Source organism: Leucoraja erinacea, chromosome 3, assembly GCF_028641065.1.
Source record: "Leucoraja erinacea ecotype New England chromosome 3, Leri_hhj_1, whole genome shotgun sequence".
Taxonomy (NCBI): Eukaryota; Metazoa; Chordata; class Chondrichthyes; order Rajiformes; family Rajidae; genus Leucoraja; species Leucoraja erinaceus.
This window is the reverse complement of record NC_073379.1, coordinates 25,507,823-25,527,573: the sequence shown is the minus strand read 5'-3', so window position 1 is coordinate 25,527,573 and position 19,751 is coordinate 25,507,823. Positions and strand designations below refer to the sequence as shown.

The 19,751-nt window shown below is 44.1% G+C and overlaps 1 protein-coding gene across 2 annotated transcripts in view; it reads left to right on the top strand.

Moving 5' to 3' along the window:
• Positions 1–786: 786 nt before the first annotated feature.
• Positions 787–19,751, top strand: part of galnt7 (UDP-N-acetyl-alpha-D-galactosamine: polypeptide N-acetylgalactosaminyltransferase 7) — a 99,345-nt gene continuing 80,380 nt past the window's right edge. The window contains exon 1 of one of the 2 annotated variants that reach the window (XM_055632319.1): positions 787–1,298. In XM_055632319.1, the coding sequence (XP_055488294.1) occupies positions 1,170–1,298 (129 nt within the window). In that variant the 5' untranslated portion in view covers positions 787–1,169. The remainder of the gene's footprint in view (positions 1,299–19,751) is intronic. The other variant, XM_055632317.1, reaches the window with a different exon arrangement.

Sequence of the window (19,751 nt, the reverse complement as noted above, 5' to 3'; positions counted from 1 at the left end):
TCTTGCCAATAACTGTATTCTTTCTCCTTACATTTGACCTCCCAAAGTGAGACACCTCACACTTGTTCGTATGAAGGGTCTCGACCCAAAATGTCGTCAAGTCTTTCTCTCCACAGACGCTGCCTCACCCGCTGAGTTTCGCCAGCATTTTCTGTCTACCTGCCATTTCTCTGCCCATTTCTGTAGTTGATCTACATCTCGCTGAAAAACATTGACAGCTTTACTCACTCGACCATTTTTGGTGTCATCTGCAAACGTACTAACCGACCCATCTACGTTAAAGTTAAAATCATTTATTTATATATATCACAAAAAAAAGCTTTTGGCACCTTGACCCAAGGTCAGGGAAAAAATCTTCACCCAGATATTGGTGAAGCAGTGAAATTCTAGTATAAAGGTAATTTGTATTCTGAGCAGTCAGTTGTTGCACTTTTTTTCATGCCTAAACAAAAAAAAATAAGTGCTAAAATATGAAAACCACCTGAATTTTCCCAGAACATTTAATCAGTTAAAAGTTGTTGTGTTCTTGGACTCCGAGTGAAAGAACTTGGATCTATTTTTAAAAGCCCATTAAATTGACCACACTCTTCCTCCTCGAAATCAGATTGGGGGGGGGGGGGGGGGTGGCTCGCTAACTGAAGCAGAACTGATCGAATCAAACGTAATTAACGGAACAAGCGGCAGGGGGGTCGGCAGGGGGGAGAAAGGGTGGGGAAGGAAGAAGTGAAAGAAAGAAAGAGGGGGGGGGGGGGGGGGAAGGAAGGAAGGAGACAGAGGAAAGGGGCGGTGCACATGTTGCTAGAGATCTGGAGAGGGCAGCAGTGCGTGGAAGCTGCTCTAAGCAGGAAGACGATCAAAACAGAAAGACAGGAGAAAGAGAGAGAGAAGTGGGAGAGAAAAAATAAGTCCTTTTTTTTACACACAGATATTTTAAATTATTTAATTGATATTTTGGGGGAAATACGTTCAAGTGCACACTGGAATTTGTAGGTTTTGTTTTGCTCAATCCTGCACGGTCGAGGGAAGGATTTATCTTTGCGGAGATCCATTGAAAGTTGAACTTGTGCGGGGAGAAGGAGAAGGGAGAAGGAGAAGGGGGGAGGGAGGGAAGGAGGGTCGGCTGAAGTTGTGTGGAGAGTGAGAGAAGGGGAGAGATTCGGCCAGGGACGATGAGGGTGAAACTGGGCTTCATCTTACGCAGCCTGCTGATCGTCGGCACTTTCCTGGCTCTGGTGACGCTCTGGTCCAGGCTGCTGTCGACGCAAGGCGAGGATGGCGACCCCTTCGCACGGCAGCTGGTGAGTGGGGGATGTCTGTTGTGTGAGAGGGGGGGAGGCCCGAGGTGGAGCCTGCGGCCCTTTAAAGGCGCCCGTTGCCATGGAGACGGAGACGGGCCCCCGGGGGGGGGGGGTGGGGTTCCCCCCTGTGTCCGATGGAGAGCGGGAGACACCGCCACCTCCTTCTCCTCCCTCCCTCCCTCCCTCTCCCTGCCCGCTTCCCAATCAATTCCCCATCCACTTGAAATCCAAGCCTCCGACTCGTTTATTATTTGAGGAATTGCTCGCAAAAATAACGGGTTCGATTCAAGTCAGAGCAGGCCTCGGGCCCAGGATCTGACTGGTCTTGAGTTTTCCCTTCATGGGTCAGGAGAGGATGTCTTCCAGCCAACTGTCAACGTTTTGCATCTTGTACTGGTTTATTTTTGTTTTGTTTCACGTGTACAGTTCCTTTTGCTCTCTTTCCAGCTTTAAAATGGGGCTGACCTTGTTAGGAAAAGGCTAGGTCTGGTTAAAAATGTCAAAAGATTATAAATATATATCTGCTTTGTACCTGTGTCCCCCTGATGAAGAGGATCCTACCTCACTTACCGCAAGGTTATTTGAATGGTTTTGTTTCAGTACACACCCAATGGATACGTTTTGAGAGTTGCTGTGAATTTATTCTTTTTGCTAGCCTCACCCTGTTCTTTAAGCTACATTTAGGCTCATTAATGTTGAACCCTTGAGAGTAATGCATCATCCCATTCAGATGAAAGTTACAGACTTTTCTTGTCTCCAGTCCCAGCAGAGGACACTATTGGGTTCTACTCCTAAATTACTTTGGAGAACTTCACTGTGATAGACAGTAGAAGGCAGTACAGTCTGCTGCATTTGATTTAATTATAACTTTAGGTAGCCAACCCTCCCGTTCTCCTTTTTTCAAATTTGGCCCTTTTTTGAAGTCTTACCCCTCCTTGTTTTGCCATACTTATTCTTTTTTTCTCCCCCTTATGAAACTTTAAACCTACATGCTGTTTAGGCATGAGCTATTAGGTGATAAACCTGCCAGTCGATAATCCATAGCATTAATTGGAGAAAGAAAGACTTAGTACTGACTACTGGTCATTCTCAGATGTAACTGTGCATCACCAGCTTTTTTTGAGACATTTCAACTGTTCATTTGAATTTTTAATTCAGTGGGGTTTGGTTAAATGCTGCATTTTTAATCTGTATGCTACTGAGTACTTGTGTGTTGCCAGTCAATAGTCACTTTTGCTAGATAATGCCACATTAGCAATGGAATGCCACAGAGATTGTGACTATGGGGTAGACAGAAGATATGCTGAAATCTGTGTAGGGAGGAACTGTAGATGCTGGTTTAAACTGAAGATAGACTCAAAATGCTGGAGTCACTCAGGCAGTGTCTCTGGATAGAAGAAATGGGTGATCTTTCAGGTCGAGACCCTTCTTCAGACTCGGGGGAGAGGGAGATACGGAGATAACGAAATGTAAGGTGTGAAAACAAGGATCACAGAGGGAGAGCAGCGAGAGGATGTTGCAGAACTCTTGTCGGAGAGAGGAGGAGAATTTCTTCAAAGTAGGCATACCTTGAGGAGATTTTGCAGTGGAGCAGACAAAATGCGCAAGAAAGAACTGCAGATGCTGGTTTAAACCGAAGATGGGGACACAAAATGTTGGAGTAACTCAGCGGGACAGGCAGCATCTCTGGATAGAAGGAATGGGTGACGTTTTGGGTCGAGATCCTTCTTCAGACTGAGACCTACTGCTTGCTAGCTTCCTCCCTTCACCTCTTTAGAATAACTACTGCTCCTCTACTCTTTCAGTTTAGATGAAGGGTCCTCTCTTAAAGTCAATTGGCCATTTCCCTCCACAGATGCTGCCTGACTCATTGAGTTCCTCCAGCAGCTCTCTCGTCTTTTTCTCTCTGGTTCTGTGCTTGGTCAAATCTAACATAGGATCGAGCACATCATATTTCTTGAGATAGAAAATTATTCTTTTAAAAGTTATAAAAATTATGTTTATATGCACAGTGGCACAGCGGATAGAGCTGCTGCCTCACAGATCCAGAGACCCGAGTTCGATCCTGACCTCTGGGTGATGTCTGTGTTGAGTAATCACGTTCTCCATGTGACCACGATGTGCAGGTTTATAGGTTAATTGCTCTCTGTAAATTGCCGCTAGTGGACAAGAAAGTGGGATAACATAGAACTAGTGTGAACAGGTGATCAATGGTCGGTGTGCTGTGGGTTTGGTGGGCCGAAGGGCGTGTTTTCATGCTATGTCTCTGAACTGAACTGAACTAAACTATCTGAATGTCTAAGATATTGTAAAATTCATTAAATTCCTTGACAACTTTGGCAGGCTCGAACAATCAGCCCCACTTTTGCCTCAGCATTTTATCACCTGAGGCCTGTTCACCACTGGAGCCTTACCGTGCCTTGTCAGAGGTCTTGGGGATATAGGAGCCCAGCAAAGTCAAATGCATCAGAATCATATTAACATGACCATGGAGAATGTTGGTGATGAGTTCACAGTGAAGAATGCCGCAGGCTTGAAGGGCTGTGTAGTGTGTTTCTGCTGCTCTTTTTTTGATCTTGCGTGCGATCTGTCCATGAACGATACAGAAAACTTGAGATTCACATCTGTACTAATGAGATTTGGAATCTACCTTGCTTTTGGAACGTCGTTCCAAAATCTTACTTCTCATTGTATTACTTGTTTAAAATATTTAAATGTAGTGGGCAGATGGGAGTAGTGTCAATGGGGCATCTTGCTCAGCATGGGCTAGTTGGGCTGAAGGACTTGTTTTCATGCTGTATGAATCTATGACTCAATTGACATGTCACAGTGGCAAATTCCAGTACTTTTGCAATGATGACATGGTGTCTTAGTTGTTTGATTTCATTCTAACCTAGTGGTCACCATGTAAGTAATGCCATGTGTGGGTAATCTGAGTAAACTGCAGAAATAAAACCAATGTGAATAAAACTGAAAAAGCAGATAGTTATCTTTAGATTGAGAGTAAAGGTTGAGGATTCCTGGAAGTACTCTCCTGAAGTGTGTAGGAAGGAACTGCAGATGCTGGTTTACACCGAAGATAGACACAAAATGCTGGAGTAACTCAGCGGGACAAGCAGCATCTCTGGATGGAAGGAATGGGTGACGTTTCAGATCAAAACCCTTCGTCAGACTAAGTCAGGGGAGAGGGAGGCACAGAGACCCGAAACGTCACCCATTCCTTATATCCAGCGATGCTGCCTGTCCCGTTGAGTTACTCCAGCATTTTGTGTCAATCTTCAGAACCCTTGTGATATTGGCCTTTTTAATTATGAAAAGTGGTTTGCTCAAATTATGAAAAGCTATCTCAATTGGGGACAGCATCAATATTTTAATATAATTTTGGCCTCAGTTATTGGATACAAGCAATTCAGCACTACTGTAGCATGGCTCATCTACTTCTGTTGAAAGGCAGTTTTATCCTTGCAGGTGTGAGAGATTTTGCATTTAAATCTTAGCTGCTGCCTTTCTACTTCAAATCAATCCAGTGTATTTCTCCTTTTCCTCTTAATTGTCGATGCATATAAGTGTCTGTATTCATTTGTGGAAACCTTTTCAGCATTTCCAGCAGTGGATTTGTGCTAGTTTTAATCGTTGCACCTTAAATGCAAATTGCTTTCTCCTATTCTTGCTGTGGTGCAGTGAAGGACTGTGTCAAGTATTATCTACAAACTATTTTATATGGAAGTCATGAGCAATGTACAAATATATACTGCTAAATTTGAGTCTGCTTGATGGTACAGTGCAATAATGTGTTTATTTTCACTGGCACAATGCCTGTCGATGGTTCCTTTTTTAAGGTATTTACTTTGACATAATTCATGCTTGAGTAGAAATGTGTAGATTGGATCACTAAACCTGTCCAATGCAGATAAAACTTTTCTCGCTTCAAATAGTATGCTGGTTTATGGAAATAAAGTTTAGGAATGATCCCATCAAATCGAATACTGCAATTTGAATCAGTTTTGCAATTTCAAAATGGACCAGTTTTTAATTATGATAGCTCTAAGGAAAAGTCTTAAGAAACTGCTTCTGGCCAGTGGGTTTGTTTGAAGTGTGATCACTGTTCTTTTGTAGGCACCTGTGATATCCATTTGGATTAATCAAATCTCTTCAAGCCAAAAAAAAATGCTAAAGTAACTTAACAAGCCAGGCAGCATCTGTGGAAAGAGGACAGACATTTCAAATCGGGACCCTTCTTACCCCACATGACCCGAAACGTTGTCTGTCCATTTCCCTCCACAGATGCTGCCTGGCCTGTTGAGTTCCTTTTTTTTGCCCAAGGTTCCAGCATCTGCAGTCTCATATGTCCCCCTCTTGAGTGTTGTGATATCTGACAGGTTCGGTAACAACTGTGGAAAATAAAGCAGATTTGCTATTTCAGGTCAATGATCTTTCTTCAGAACTTGACAAGTGCGAAAATCAGAAGAATTTTTAAATCACTGAGTTCCCAAGAGAATTTAATATACTACATTATTTAACATGTAAAGACATTTGGACAGTTGCATGGATAGGAAAGGTTTAGAGGAAAATGGCCAAAACACGGGCAGGCTGGACTAGCGTAGATGGGGTATCTTGGCTAGCATGGGCAGATTGGCCGAAGAGTGTTATGATGTCATATCGCCCGAAACAAAACAATGAAATTCTTACTGCAGCAGCAACATAACAGGTTTATAAACATCAGTCTGAAGAAGGGTCTCGACCCGAAACGTCACCTATTCCTTCTCTCCAGAGATGCTGCTTGACCCGCTGAGTTACTCCAGCATTTTGTGTCCACCTTCGATTTAAACCAGCATCTACAGTTCTTTCCTACACAGGTTTATAAACACAGTACTCTATAGATAATATAATAAACAAACAGAAACAAGTTCAATAAATAACAAGCCCAAAGTCCTTTGTGCAACCCAGACAATATGTAGTCGTCACATCGACGACTGCTTTGGTGCCACCTCCTGCACCCGCACACAACTGACTGACTTCATCCACTTCACCACTAACTTCCATCCGGCACTCAAATACACCTGGAATCCGACACTTCCCTACCATTCCTTGACCTCACTATCATTGCAGGTGATAGACTTCTGTACTGCAGCATTCCTCCGTCTACGCCGCAACATACACAGGTTTATTAAACATCAGTCTGAAGAAGGGTCTCGACCCGAAACGTCACCTATTCCTTCTCTCCAGCCGAGATGCTGCTTGACCCGCTGAGTTACTCCAGCACTTTTTTGTGTCCACCTTCGATTTCAAAACCAGCATCTACAGTTCTCTTCCTACACAGGTTTATAAACACAGTACTCTATAGATAATATAATAAACAAACAGAAACAAGTTCAATAAATAACAAGCCCAAAGTCCTTTGTGCAACCCAGGCAATATGTAGTTCGGCATTTAGTTGGAGTTCATAGTGTTCAATAGCCAGATGACTGTTGGGAAGAAGCTATTGTTGAACTTAGACGTTACAATTTTCAGACTCCTAAACCTTCTTCATGATAGCAGGAGTGAAATGAGAGCGTGGCCAGGGTGGTGTGGATCCATGATGATGTTGGCTGCCTTATTAAGACAGTGCTTCTTACTGAACCCTTCAACTCTAGGTGGTTCTGCTATAACATGTGATTCCCCACCATAAATTGAATATAATGCAATTTGTATTACACTGGTTGAATTGATTACTACATAATTTTGATTGGTACCTCGAGAACCACTTAAAAGCTACTTTACAAATTGACAAGCAGAAGCATGGTCAACGGTTCTTTATTATCACGTGTAAGGTGTACAGTGAAATTATTTTTTTTTGCATACAGTACAGTAAAGTATCACCAATCTCCGATTAGTGCAAAGTGTGTAGAAATAGTCCACTGAGACTGCATGCGAGAGTCACCGGGTTCAGTCTGGTCCGTGAGCTCGGTCTTCTGGAGCGGCGCCCGATCGGGTGAGCCCCAGGCTGCTGCAGGGCCTCCAGTCATCACCTTTGTCCAGATTGTCCAGTGAACCATCTTACTTCTCCTCGCCCAGCCACCTTCAACGTTTATGCCCCAGGGTCTCCTCCCGCAGCCAACCTTCAGGGGGTGGAAGTTAAGACCCCGATTCACTTTCTTACTGGCCATTGCTCTTGCACCCACCGTCGCCAGTTTCCTCCGTCCTCCAGTTCTCTAGTCCTAGTGGGACGAGCAGGGGGCCAGGCTTGGCGGCATCCCTCATCAGGCCACAGCCCACTGGTCTTTCCTTCCTTACAGCCCTGGCCGCCCATGCCATGCACGGCTCGTGCCACTTCCAGGCTGGACCTTCTGCCTTCACCGCTGGCCCACGCAGCTTCCTCAGACGTTCCCAGGCCATGCCTGCCACAGCCACTGCTGACCCTTACCTGCACTCTGGCCTTCCACGGGCCATAGCCAATGATTCCACTGATCCTTCCCTCTCCTCTGGCAGCCAGCAGGCTGGGGTCATCAACTTATCTCTATTCCCGATCCAGTTCCGGACCGAGAGTCTGAAGGGTCTCGATCCGAAATGTCACATCCTTGTTCTCCAGAGATGCTGCCTGACCTGCTGAGTTACTCTAGCACTTTATTTAATTTTGTCTATTAACCAGCAACTGCAGTTATTTATATCTTCGCCATATACAATGATGATATGGCAAGAACGGACACCATTCCCCCACCGCTAACCCTCATGGTCTTTTTTCACAAGGCTTTCATGTATAAACCTATTTTTCATAATAAGGGGCTTCATAGGCATGCAACTGTCGCATTCTCGCAGAACCCCAATACTTTGTAATTTGAAAAAAAATAAAATAAAATGTTCGGTATTAATATGAATAACGTCCAGAAAATCTCTAGTCCTGTACTGACAAATTTCGAGGGTACATGGTAATCAAGGGATTTACTATAGTCAGCATCTGCAGTTTTATTTGTATTCAATTACGATTTGGGTGGTTGGTGCAGCTTAAATGTTGGCCAGGAAAATTATTTTGTCCTTCAAGTAATCCCTTAATACCTGTTTAGTTCTTCACTTGCTAGATGGCATTTCATTATAGCATGCCCTCAGTGTTATAGCTTCTAATAATAATTAATTCTGCGTGCAAAAAAGTAATTTATTGAAAGTAGTCTTATCCAGAGCTCAATAGCACCTTGTTTTGCATGAAAATAAAGCTGAAAATTTAGAGGGAATGATGAGAATAGAAACAAAATAAAAATAATTGTTATCTTCCATTGTGAAGCTGTTAACTAAAATTTCTGAAATAAAACCTTTTGAGATTACTTATTTTGTGTTGTCGTTGGAGAACAAATGCTTTTGTATTATCTATTGTTTGAGACACAATTAAAATAATATGAAGACACATAATTTGAAAACACAAAAGTGATCATTTGTAATAGTTATCTTTATTCACTTTTGTCACAGGATTGATTTGAAAGTAACTGGCAGCAATTGCTGAGCTTCAAATTACGTCCTGCTTTGTGTGTTCACACAAGCAAACACAAAAAATAGGAGCAGTATTAGGCCCCTTGAGCCTGTCTCTCTATTTAATTAGATCATGGCTGATCTGACGGTAACCCAAAACTTCACACTTCATTCTTCATTCCCTTGCTTTATCAAAAGTTTATCTAACTTTGCCTTAAAAAACGTATGCAAAACTGCACACAATATTCCAGGTGTCACAAGGTCCTCTGTAATATCGGTAAGATGTCCTTATTCCTGTACTCAAAACCTTGTAATGAAGGTCCGCATACCAAGCAATCTTCACGACTGCTTGCTCCATTTGTATGTTCGCTTACAGTGACTTGTTCACAAACACACTAATGGAGGTTTGAATATCAACATTACCTAATTTATAACCAATTTAAAAATTGGTCCGGAAGTGGCAGCGCTGCGCAAGCAGTTGCGGCTCGTCTGCAGTCCGTCTGTCTTTTTATTTTTTTTTTAATTTTTGTTTTTTTGTGTCTTGTTGGATGTATGTTTTAGTTTATTTTAGTTGTGTATGTGTGAAGGGCGGGGAAACTTGTTTTAGTCTCTTCCTTCGGTGGGGTGCGACCTTTTCTTTGTCGTATCCCCATCTCCATCTTCGCTGAGGCCTAATCGCGGAGCTGGCGGCCTCCAACTGGGGCCGACCTCGAGGCTCCGGAGGCAGAGCCAGGACTCACCATCGCGAAGCTGGCCGACTTCAGGGCTGTGGTGGCGCTGTGGCGGCGGCCCAACTTCGGAGCCTCGGAGGCTTTGGCCACGGGCCCAGTGGACAACAACATCGGGAGCTCGCAGGTCCCAGGTTGGTGACCGATTCTCCGGAGCTCCCGCAACAACAGCTTCGTCCACTGGACTGGATGGTGGCAGCTTCGTCCGCCCCAGGCCGCGGAGTTTGAACTGGCCCGTTCGTGGAGCTCGGATTCGGCCACGGGACTTACCATCACCCGGCGGGGGGCTCAACATCGAAAGCTTGGATCCCCTCAACGCAGAGGAAGAACAATGAAGGAAGAGACAAGGACTTTAAGACTTTTGCCTTCCATCACAGTGAGGAGGTGCCCGGTAGACTCACTGTGGTGGATGTTAAACTGTGTTCATTGTGTGTTATGTTATTTTATTCTCTGTCATGACTGCAAGGTACATAATTTTGTTCAAAAGTTTGAATGACAATAAAGGATACTTTATACTTTACTTTATGTTCTGCTTCTCTGTTTTGACCACCAAAGTGCTTAACCTGACATTTTCCGTATTATATTTGTTCTATTGTGTTCTCACCCAGCTAGTCCATATCGGCTATTTACATTCTCCTCCCTAATTGCAATTTCATCTGCTATCAAATTATTGTGGCAAACTTGAAAATGTATCATTTGGTCCCTTCACTCAAATTACTGATATAGAGCCTCAATATTGGTATTGGTTTATTTTTGTCACATGTAACCAGATACAGTGGAAAATCTTTGTTTGCCTGCTATTCCCTTAAATCATACATGTACAATCAAGTGAACATCTGCCTCGCCTGAAAAGACTGTCTGGTCTTTGAACGTAATTGAGGTGAGTGAATAAAGGGCTGGAGATGGGAAGATGTGGCTAGTAGTGGAGACAGGATGATGTGGCTAGTAGTGGAGACGTACTCCAAAGACGTACAGTTTTGTAGGTTACTTGGCTTGGTAAATGTAAAAATTGTCCCTAGTGGATGTAGGGTATGTTAATGTGCGGGGATTGCTGGTCAGCGCAGACCTGGTGGGCTGAACAGCCTGTATCTCTAAACTAAACTAGTAGGGATGGGAAGATGTGACTAGTAATGTAAATGGGAAGATGTAGCTAGTATTGGAGATGGGAAGATGTGGCTAGTAGTGGAGATGGGAAGTAGTGGAGATGGGAAGATGTGGCTAGTAGTGGAGATGGGAAGATGTGGCTAGTAGTGGAGATGGGAAGATGTGGCTAGTAGTGGAGATGGGAAGATGTGGCTAGTAGATCTTCCAATCTCCACCGCTTTCCGCAGAGACCATTCCCTCTGCAACACCCTGGTCAACACGTCCCTTACCACCCAAACCGCCCCCTCCCCAGGTACTTGCCCCTGCAACCACAGGAGATGCAACACCTGTCCCTATACCTCCCCCTCGACTCCGTCCAAGGACTCCGACAGTCTTTTCAGGTGAGGCAGAGGTTCAATTGCACTTCCTTCAACCTCATCTACTCGCTGTTCCATATGTGGACTCCTGTATATCAAGAGCAGGCTCGCCGATCGTTTCACTGAACACCTCCGCTCAGTCCATCTAAACCTACCTGATCTCCCGGTTGCTCAATGCTTTAACTCCCCCTCCCATTCCCACACTGACCTTTGTCAGAGTGAGGCCCAGCGCAAATTGGAGGAACAGCTACTTATATTTCACTTGGGTAGCTTACAATCCAGCTGTATGAACATTGACCTCTAACTTCGTAGCCCTTGCTTTCCTTCTCTCTCCATCCCCTCCCCCTTCCCAGTTCTCCGACAAGTCTTACTGCCTCCGACTACATTTTATCTCTGTACCGCCCACTCACATCAGTCTGAAGAAGTACTTGACTCGTTTTTTCTCTCCAGAGATGCTGCCTGTCCCGCTGAGTTACTCCAGCATTTTGTGTCTATCTTCGATTTATACCAGCACCGGCACACATTGTATCTATATGAATGTATATTATGTAAATTGCTAGGTTTCTGGTGGATGGAGCAGGTTCGCCCTCTCCCAACCACCAATTGATTGGGTCAGTAATGGAAAGAATTTACAGTTCTGAGCAATTATGCACTTTAAACGTCACTCACGCTCATTGTTGTTCTTCAGAATCTCTTCATTGACTGCCTACTTTCCTTTTAAAAATGCATTTAGTTTAGTTTAGAGATATAGCATGGAAATGGGCCCAAGAATCCATGCCTAACTTTGTTTAGCCTGTCACACTAGGGTAATGATATCCCATTCCCTACACATTAGGGGTAATTTTAGAGAAGTCAATTAACCTACAAACCTGTATGCCTGATGTGCTGGGAAACCGGAGCACCCGGAGGAAACCCACGCAGTCACGGAGAACATGTAATCTCCGCACACAGCACCTGAGGTCTAGATCATCGCAGGACTCTGGCACTGCGAATCAGCATCTCTGCCAACTGCACTACTGTGCCATCCCAACTGAATTGCCTTTACTTTTGACTTTAGAGATACAGTGTGGAAACAAGCACTTTGGCCCGCCAAGTCCACGTCAACCAGCAATCACCCCATACACTAGCATTATCCTACACACACCAAGGACACTTTACAGAATCCAATTAACCTACAAACCCGTACATCTTTGGAGTGTGGGAGGAAACCGGAGCACCCAGAGAAAACCCATGTGGTCACAGGGAGAACGTAAAACTCTGTACAGACAGCACCTGTGGTCAGGATCAAACCTAGCTCTCTAGTGCTGTAAGGCAGCAATTTGTTATTTGCCAAGTCCTTAGATATGTCTTTAGGCTAGTAGTGGAGATATGTACTGTTTTATACTAGGTAGACAAAAATGCTGGAGAAACTCAGCGGGTGATCTAGTCTATGGAGCGAAGGAATAGGTGACGTTTCGGGTCGAGACCCTTCTTCAGACCGATATAGGGGTGGAGGGGGGGCACGGGAAGAAGAAAGGAAGAGGCGGAGACAGTGGGCTGTGGGAAGGAAGTTGCTAAACTGTCTTCGGAGAGAGGAGGAGAACATCTTCAAAGTAGGCATACCTTGAGATTTCGCAGTGGAGTAGACGAAATGTTAAGAAAGAACTGCAGATGCTGGAAAAATCAAAGGTAGACAAAATGCTGGAGAAACTCAGCGGGTGAGGCAGCATCTATGGAGCGAAGGAATAGGTGACGTTTCGGTTCGAGACCCTTCTTCAGACTGATGTGGGGGTGGGGGTGGGCGGGAAGAAGAAAGGAAGAGGCGGGGACAGTGGGATGTGGGAAGGAGGTTATATAAGTATGGCACCAGAAGATCTCCATGATGGGTATGGGTATTCTATAATGTGTGTGTATATACGTACAGTATATGTTTTTTTTTTGTATGTAGATACACAGCATTGATCACAACTTTTTGTGTCCCATCTGTACACAAATGTTATCATTCTTTTCTATTTACCTTTATTGTTCTCAAGCTATCACTAAGGTGCTTGCAGACCATAAACAAGAGCATCATTTAACTTGAAAATCTTGCCGTTGGGAGAAAGGACAACTCTACCTTAAATCATAAGCAAGAAACTTGCAAATGATTGAAATGGAAAATGCTAGAACTATTCAGCAGGCCGGGTAGCTTCTATGGAGCACAAGATAGAAACAAGGCATCTCGTGTTTTAAGTCGGTGACTTTTCACAAACCATTTTGATGAAAGATTATCAACCTGAAATGTTCACTCTCCTTATTTCTGATTAGATGATTGATGCTGATTTTATTTGTTGCTTTTTAATTGTTTCCTTTTTCTGTGACAATTGAATGTATGAAGGTCTTGTTTGAATGCAATTGGTTTTCTTCATCAGAACCCTTCCTTTCACTGCAGTTTCATTTTTCTAATCACTCCAGCACCAGGAGTTTTTGTTGAATTGTTTATTAAAGTAGACAAAGTAGGTCTTCCAAATAAAATGTGGCAAAATGTTTTTGACAGCATTCTAAAAAGCAGAAAATATTAAATGGATTCTTTATAATGAGTACTCGTATAAATTACTGTGGACCATTGAAATATCAAAATCTTCTGGGTTCTGCATGAGTTCATTTTACACCATTTACGTTGCATGTAATTTGGGTGTGTAAATTGGTTTAAAACTTGAAAGCCCTCCACTTCGCAAGTTCACGTAAATTCATTAACTGCCCATCATATCAGTGATTTTTATTTTGCTTCGCTGCTATCTCAAAGCGTGCCTGATGGTACGTATGCATGTACACTCTCTACATAATTTCTCAAATCCAAAACAGGCTTTCTGATTTAAGTTTGTCAAAAGCATAAACTTCAGATATATGGCTTCCCTGACTTCTTCCGATATTTTTGTATCCTCTGTATCATTTCCCTTCCTGCTACGGCCCTCCTCTCAACCGTCAACAAACTAATGGACAAAGTAATTAATTCTGGATTTGAACAACATCTACTTACTATACTCTATTCAATGATGTGTGGGAAGGAACTGCAGATGCTGGTTGAAACCGAAGATAGATACAAAGTGCTGGAGTAACTCAGTGGGACAGGCAGCATCTCTGGAGAGAAGATATGGGTGACGTTTCAGTTTAAACTTCTTCAGTCATGCTAGGATAAAATACCATATATTTGCATTAATATAGCGATCCTGCTGCAAAATTTTTAAGTCGAAAGTTGTAATTTATTTCAAAGTGGGAATTGGAAGATAGGGACAGAGATGCTACACAGAGATTTTGATAGGAAGGAAACGTTACAGCAGCTGAGTAAAAGATTGGTCAAATGGTAGGTTCAATGAAAATCGGGCGAGGGGGATTGGGGGTGGGGAAAAATGATCTATTGCTTGGGACTTGCCTAAATGAGTACTGAGGGATTATCATCCCACACCAACTTTCTTAGACAATAATACCTTTTATGCAATTATCACAACATTTTGCTGGATATGGATCAACGTACTCTGAATGGTACATGCTCGTAAATTATTAAAACAAATGTTCTTCTTTAAGTACTGTTGTTTCTGGGATGGGGTGACTGATAACAAATAATCTACATTCTATATTTTGTAATAATGTGGCTGAAACAATGGCATATTTTGTGATATTTATTGACAGAAAGATACAACTGAGTTTGGGCAAGATATTACCATGTGGCTCTAAAGTGGGAAGCGGCTGTAAAAGGACAGTGCTGCTGGGGGGGAGGGGATCCTTTCAGAGCGTGTGGGTAGTCTGTCCAGGGGTAAAGTTGCGGGGAGGGCAGGAGCGTTGAGAAGGAGAGGGTCGGCGGGGATCATCCAGCTCAAGAGCGGGTCAGCGGGCGATGGATAACAGGACAGCGGGCGGTGGAGCTTACTCCATATGTCAGTGCGAGTAACCTCAATTGATCCCTTGTTCGCGCTGACACAGGAGTAAGCTCCACTGCCCACTGTGATGTTATCCATCACCCGCTGACCCATTCCGCTCTATGATCTTTGCTCTTGAACTGGTCCCCTCACTGTTCAGACGGAGAGCACTGCCAGATGTGAGCGGGCCGGCAGAAGGTGCTGAGATGGCAGTCGGTTCCACTGTCCGGTGATGGAGGCCGCTCGTAGCCACACGAGCTGCTTTGAATTGAATTGAATTGAATTGAATTTCCTTTATTGTCATTCAGACCTTACGGTCTGAATGAAATTTCGTGCCTGCAGTCATACATACAATGATACAATAATAAACAACAATAAACACAAATTAACATCCACCACAGTGAGTCCTCCAAACACCTCCTCACTGTGGTGGAGGCAAAAATCTTAGGGCTGCAGTCTCTTCCCTCTTCTCCCTCTGCGCTGAGGCAATTCCCCACCGGGCGATGGTACAAACAGTCCCGCAGCTCACCGAACCCCACGAACGGGCCGGTTCAAACACTGCGGCCCGGAGTTTGACGGCAGATGGAAAGATGGTGGGAAAACGGCCTCCCTGGCCACAATGCAGTAGCTCCGCACCCAAAGTGCCACGGCTGCGGTGCGTGAGTGAGTTACTGGTATGAAACCGACCCCCTCCTTCTCAACGCTCCTGCCCTCCCCGCAACTTTACTCCTGGCTAGACTCCCCACATGCTGTGAAAGGAACTTTCCCCCGAATTGGTCCCTTGATAAGTTGAACTAGTATTGTCATTCAATAAGATGACAACTGATTCAACTTGTCCCGGTGTGCTCCCGTTTTCCCACCATATTTCCACCTGCTGTCACCCTCCACCCCCCACCCATTCAGTAATTCAGAAAGAAGGAGATTTGGAAGCCGTGGGAAAATTGAATTGTTACTTTATTTATTTTTATTTTTATTTTTACGGAGAGACCAATCTGCGCATGCTTTTTAAAGCCGACTGACTGTCATATTACTCACGACACGTGACTCATTTATAATTATTTATATTTCTATGAACAATTTTCCCAATTGGGGCCCCGCACCTCCTAAGGCCGGCTCTGATTAGATCCAAAACTAGTGTGCTCACTGCACTACACATATCCCAGTTCCAATTACATGAAGTCTCATCCTTGTGTTCAAATCATTAATGGCATCGATACTCCCTATCTTAGTAATTTTCTCAGTTCTACAATTTTCCAAGATTTACTTAGTTCTGAAATTTCCTCCATGATCACCTTGGCCATTTCTTATATAAGATGAACTTGAAAACTTGTGCCATGCAGTTTATAAAGTCATACAGTCAAATCTATCAGAAAAGCATAAGAGTGGTGATGAACCCAGGACGTAAAGACCTCTCTTGTACCTATGTGTTCCTGATGGATTTGGCAAAAAACTTAGCATACCAGCAAGCACAAGAACATAACCTGACTCCAGATATGAAGTGTTTAAGAAGGAACTGCAGAGCTGAAAAATCGAAGGTACACAAAAGGGTTTTGGCCCGAAACGTTGCGTTTTTCTTTCGCTCCATAGATGCTGCTGCACCCGCTGAGTTTCTCCAGATATGAAGTTTTCTGTTCCTCGGACTGTACTGATATCTGCTCTATCCTGTTCTAGATTCCCAGATTTTCAAAATTTTAAGTATAAATATAATGTTCTTGATGCTGCTATTGAGTCATATAAACTAGTAAATAGCACAGAATGCACCCTTACAGAATGTTAATTCCACGGGTAACTCCTTACTTCGCTGATATAGAGTCGTAGTTATACAGCGTGGAAACTGGCGCTCTTGACCAACTTGCCCACGCTAACCAGCATGTTCCATCTACACTAGTCCCACCTTCCTGTGTTTGTCCCATATCCCTGTAAACCTATTCTGTCCATGTACCTGTCTAAATATTTCTGAAAAAAGCATTGCATTTCTTGAAGTAATGTTATGGAAGAACTGAAGATGGCTAAGTAATAACTTTATTAAACTTGGCATATTTGCTTAATGATATTTGTTTAAAAATATTGTTAATATTAAAAAGTCTATCATGATATGTTATTTTCAGCATTGTATTGAAGCACTTATTTAAAGTTGGGCCTTACAAAAGTTCTTTCCAGACCCTTAACTAAAAATACATAATTTCACTGCAGTTAAATATTTTTTCCTTTCACTGGAGGTGATTCTGCATTTGAAAAAATGTTAGCTCTGTGACGGTTGTGTAAAATTAGAGGCTACTAAACCTCCTGACATTCAATTGTCAGTGCTTGGACATGCATTTTGTTACTTTGAAATCCAACCTACGAATATTTTTAATCTAAAATAATCTTTATTCAGAATAAAAAATATATACAAATCAAAATCTGTGCAAAATACCTCCGACATTCTCAGCAGCTATACATACATTCATTAGTTTTATATTTGGTAATTTTCATAAAACCATAATCATACCCGTCAGTCTTGTCACTCCGGTGGCCCCCTGGTGTTGTATCGCTTCCCTTGTTCGAGGGGAGTCTCCACCAGACCCTGCCCCGCAATGTGCAGCAACGGAAGGACCCTCAATTGTAGTCGTCCCCACCAGAAATTTGGCGTTGGCTGCACCAAGCTTCAGTGCATCCCTCGGCATGTATTCCTGCAGTCTGGAGTGAACCAGTCGACAACATTCCCTGATGGTCATCTCGCTCTGTCGAGAGACCACAAGTTTTGGGCAGACCAAAGAGTGTCAAGGAGTTTTTTTTCCCCCCCAGAGTAAAAAATCAGCGTTTCCACTTCGACGGAAATTACTCGAAATTCTGGTTCCAGCCCGCTGGATGTTTTTTGGGGGAAAAATTGCGACTGCGCGCGCCTGCACAGTTGGGGGAAGCCAGTGACGTAGTAGCGACGTAAAATGACGGTCTCTCCGTGCAGCGGCCCCGGGCGGGTTTAGATCTCCATTTGCATTCCACACAATCACCTCGATGCCACGTGTCTATTCCCCTTAAGCGGGCCCTGGACCCCGGCCGCAAGGGACTTTGAGCTTCGCGCTTGTGATATGCGCTGCGTGCACTTATATCACATAAATTTTTTATAATCCTGCCATGCTACCCCTCTTTTTGAAAAGCTTCGTATGGGCCTGGTATATAATATTTTTGACAGTCATAGGCCTTTCTTACATATGCTGTCACAACGCACTGTAGTCTCTAAACAACACTTTAGTAATTTTCCTTGCCTTGCATTTCAGAATTATAGTGTTTTAAGCCGATAACTCGACACTAGCACTGGCTATAAATAAATAAATAAAAAGTTTCCAGCCCCTTATCTCATTGGCCACGCTCGGCTGCACACGGTGTCAATCTGGTGGATTCTTCCATCTTCCTCTAGTCGTGGCGGTGGGGGATTGGGAGGGGCCTCACAAGTGGAATAGCCTAGGGCCTCTCTTCATCTAATCCGGCACTGCTGGAGTAGTTCAACGGGTTGGGCAGCATCTCTGAAGGAAAGGAATAGGTGACGTTTCTTCAGGCAAGGGTTGTGACTCAAAATGCCACCTATTCTTTTTCTCCAGGGATGCTGCCTGACCCACTGAGTTCCTCCAGCATTTTGTGGCTGTCTTTGGTATAAACCAGCATCTGCAATTCCTTCCTACTGTATTCCAAGTGCTGTTTCACCGATGGCCCTATAAACTTGCAATAAGATATCCCACTCCTACATTTCATGGCCGTCCGAAAGGGGAGGGGGGGGGGGTGCGTTGGGTGCAACTGCACCCCCTTTTTTTCCCCAAAGAAAAAAAAAAAATCGCCAATAAATAAATAAATAAGTAAATCGGGGGGGGGGCCACGCCACCCCTGCTTGGCCCACGCCACCCCTGCTGGGCCCATGCCACCCTCGCTGACCCCCACTGGGCCCAAGCCATCGCCGCTGGGCCCACACCACCCCCACTGACTCCCGCTGTGCCCCCGCAACCCCCGTTGTGCTCTCGCCACCTTCACACTCTGCTGGACCCTCTGCATTTTGCATATCAGGCCAATAGATCTGTGGATGATGCAGTCAATCTGGGCCTGCACTTCATCCTCCAGCACCTAGACCGCCAGGGAACCTATGCGAGGATTTTGTTTTATTGATTTTGGCTCTGCATTCAACACCATTGTGTCAGAGCTACTACGCTCCAAACTTTCTGAGTTGACTGTGCCTGAACCCCTCTGTCGGTGGATCACCAGCTTTCTGACAGACAGGAAGCAGCATGCGAGGCGGGAAAGCATATCTCGGACCAGCAAACGCTCAGCATAGGAGCACCGCAAGATGCGTACTCTCTCCTCTCCTCTCGCCACATCAATGACTGCACCACCACAGACACCTCTGTCAAGCTTCTCAAGTTTGCGGATGACACAACCCTGATTGGACTGATCCAGGATGGGATCTCTGTACTCTTTTCAGTTTGACATCTTTCCTATAACATGGTACCCAGAACTGAACACAATATTCTAAATGCGGTCTCACCTAAGTCTTATACAACTGCAACATGACCTCTCAACTTCTATACTCAATACTCTGACTGATGAAGGCCAAAGTGACAAAATACCACCTGATATACCTTTTTGACCACCATCAACCATTCCTCTGCCCACCTGGCTAATTGATCCAGGTCCTGCTGCAATCTTTCACAACCATCTTCACTATCTGCAAAACCACTCACTTCTGTATCATCAGCAAACTTGCTAATCTTATTTGGGGGATGCAGATGTCACTGGTAGCAGCATGATGACCTGTTACTTTGTCACCACAATGTACTTTCTGAAGGCATGGTAGCTTGTAACAGCTGTACTTTTAGACTTTAGAGGTACAGCTTGGAAACAGGCCCGTCGGCCCACTGATGAAACGCTGACAAATGATCACCCCAGTATACTAGCACTATCCTACACATTAGGGACAATTTACAA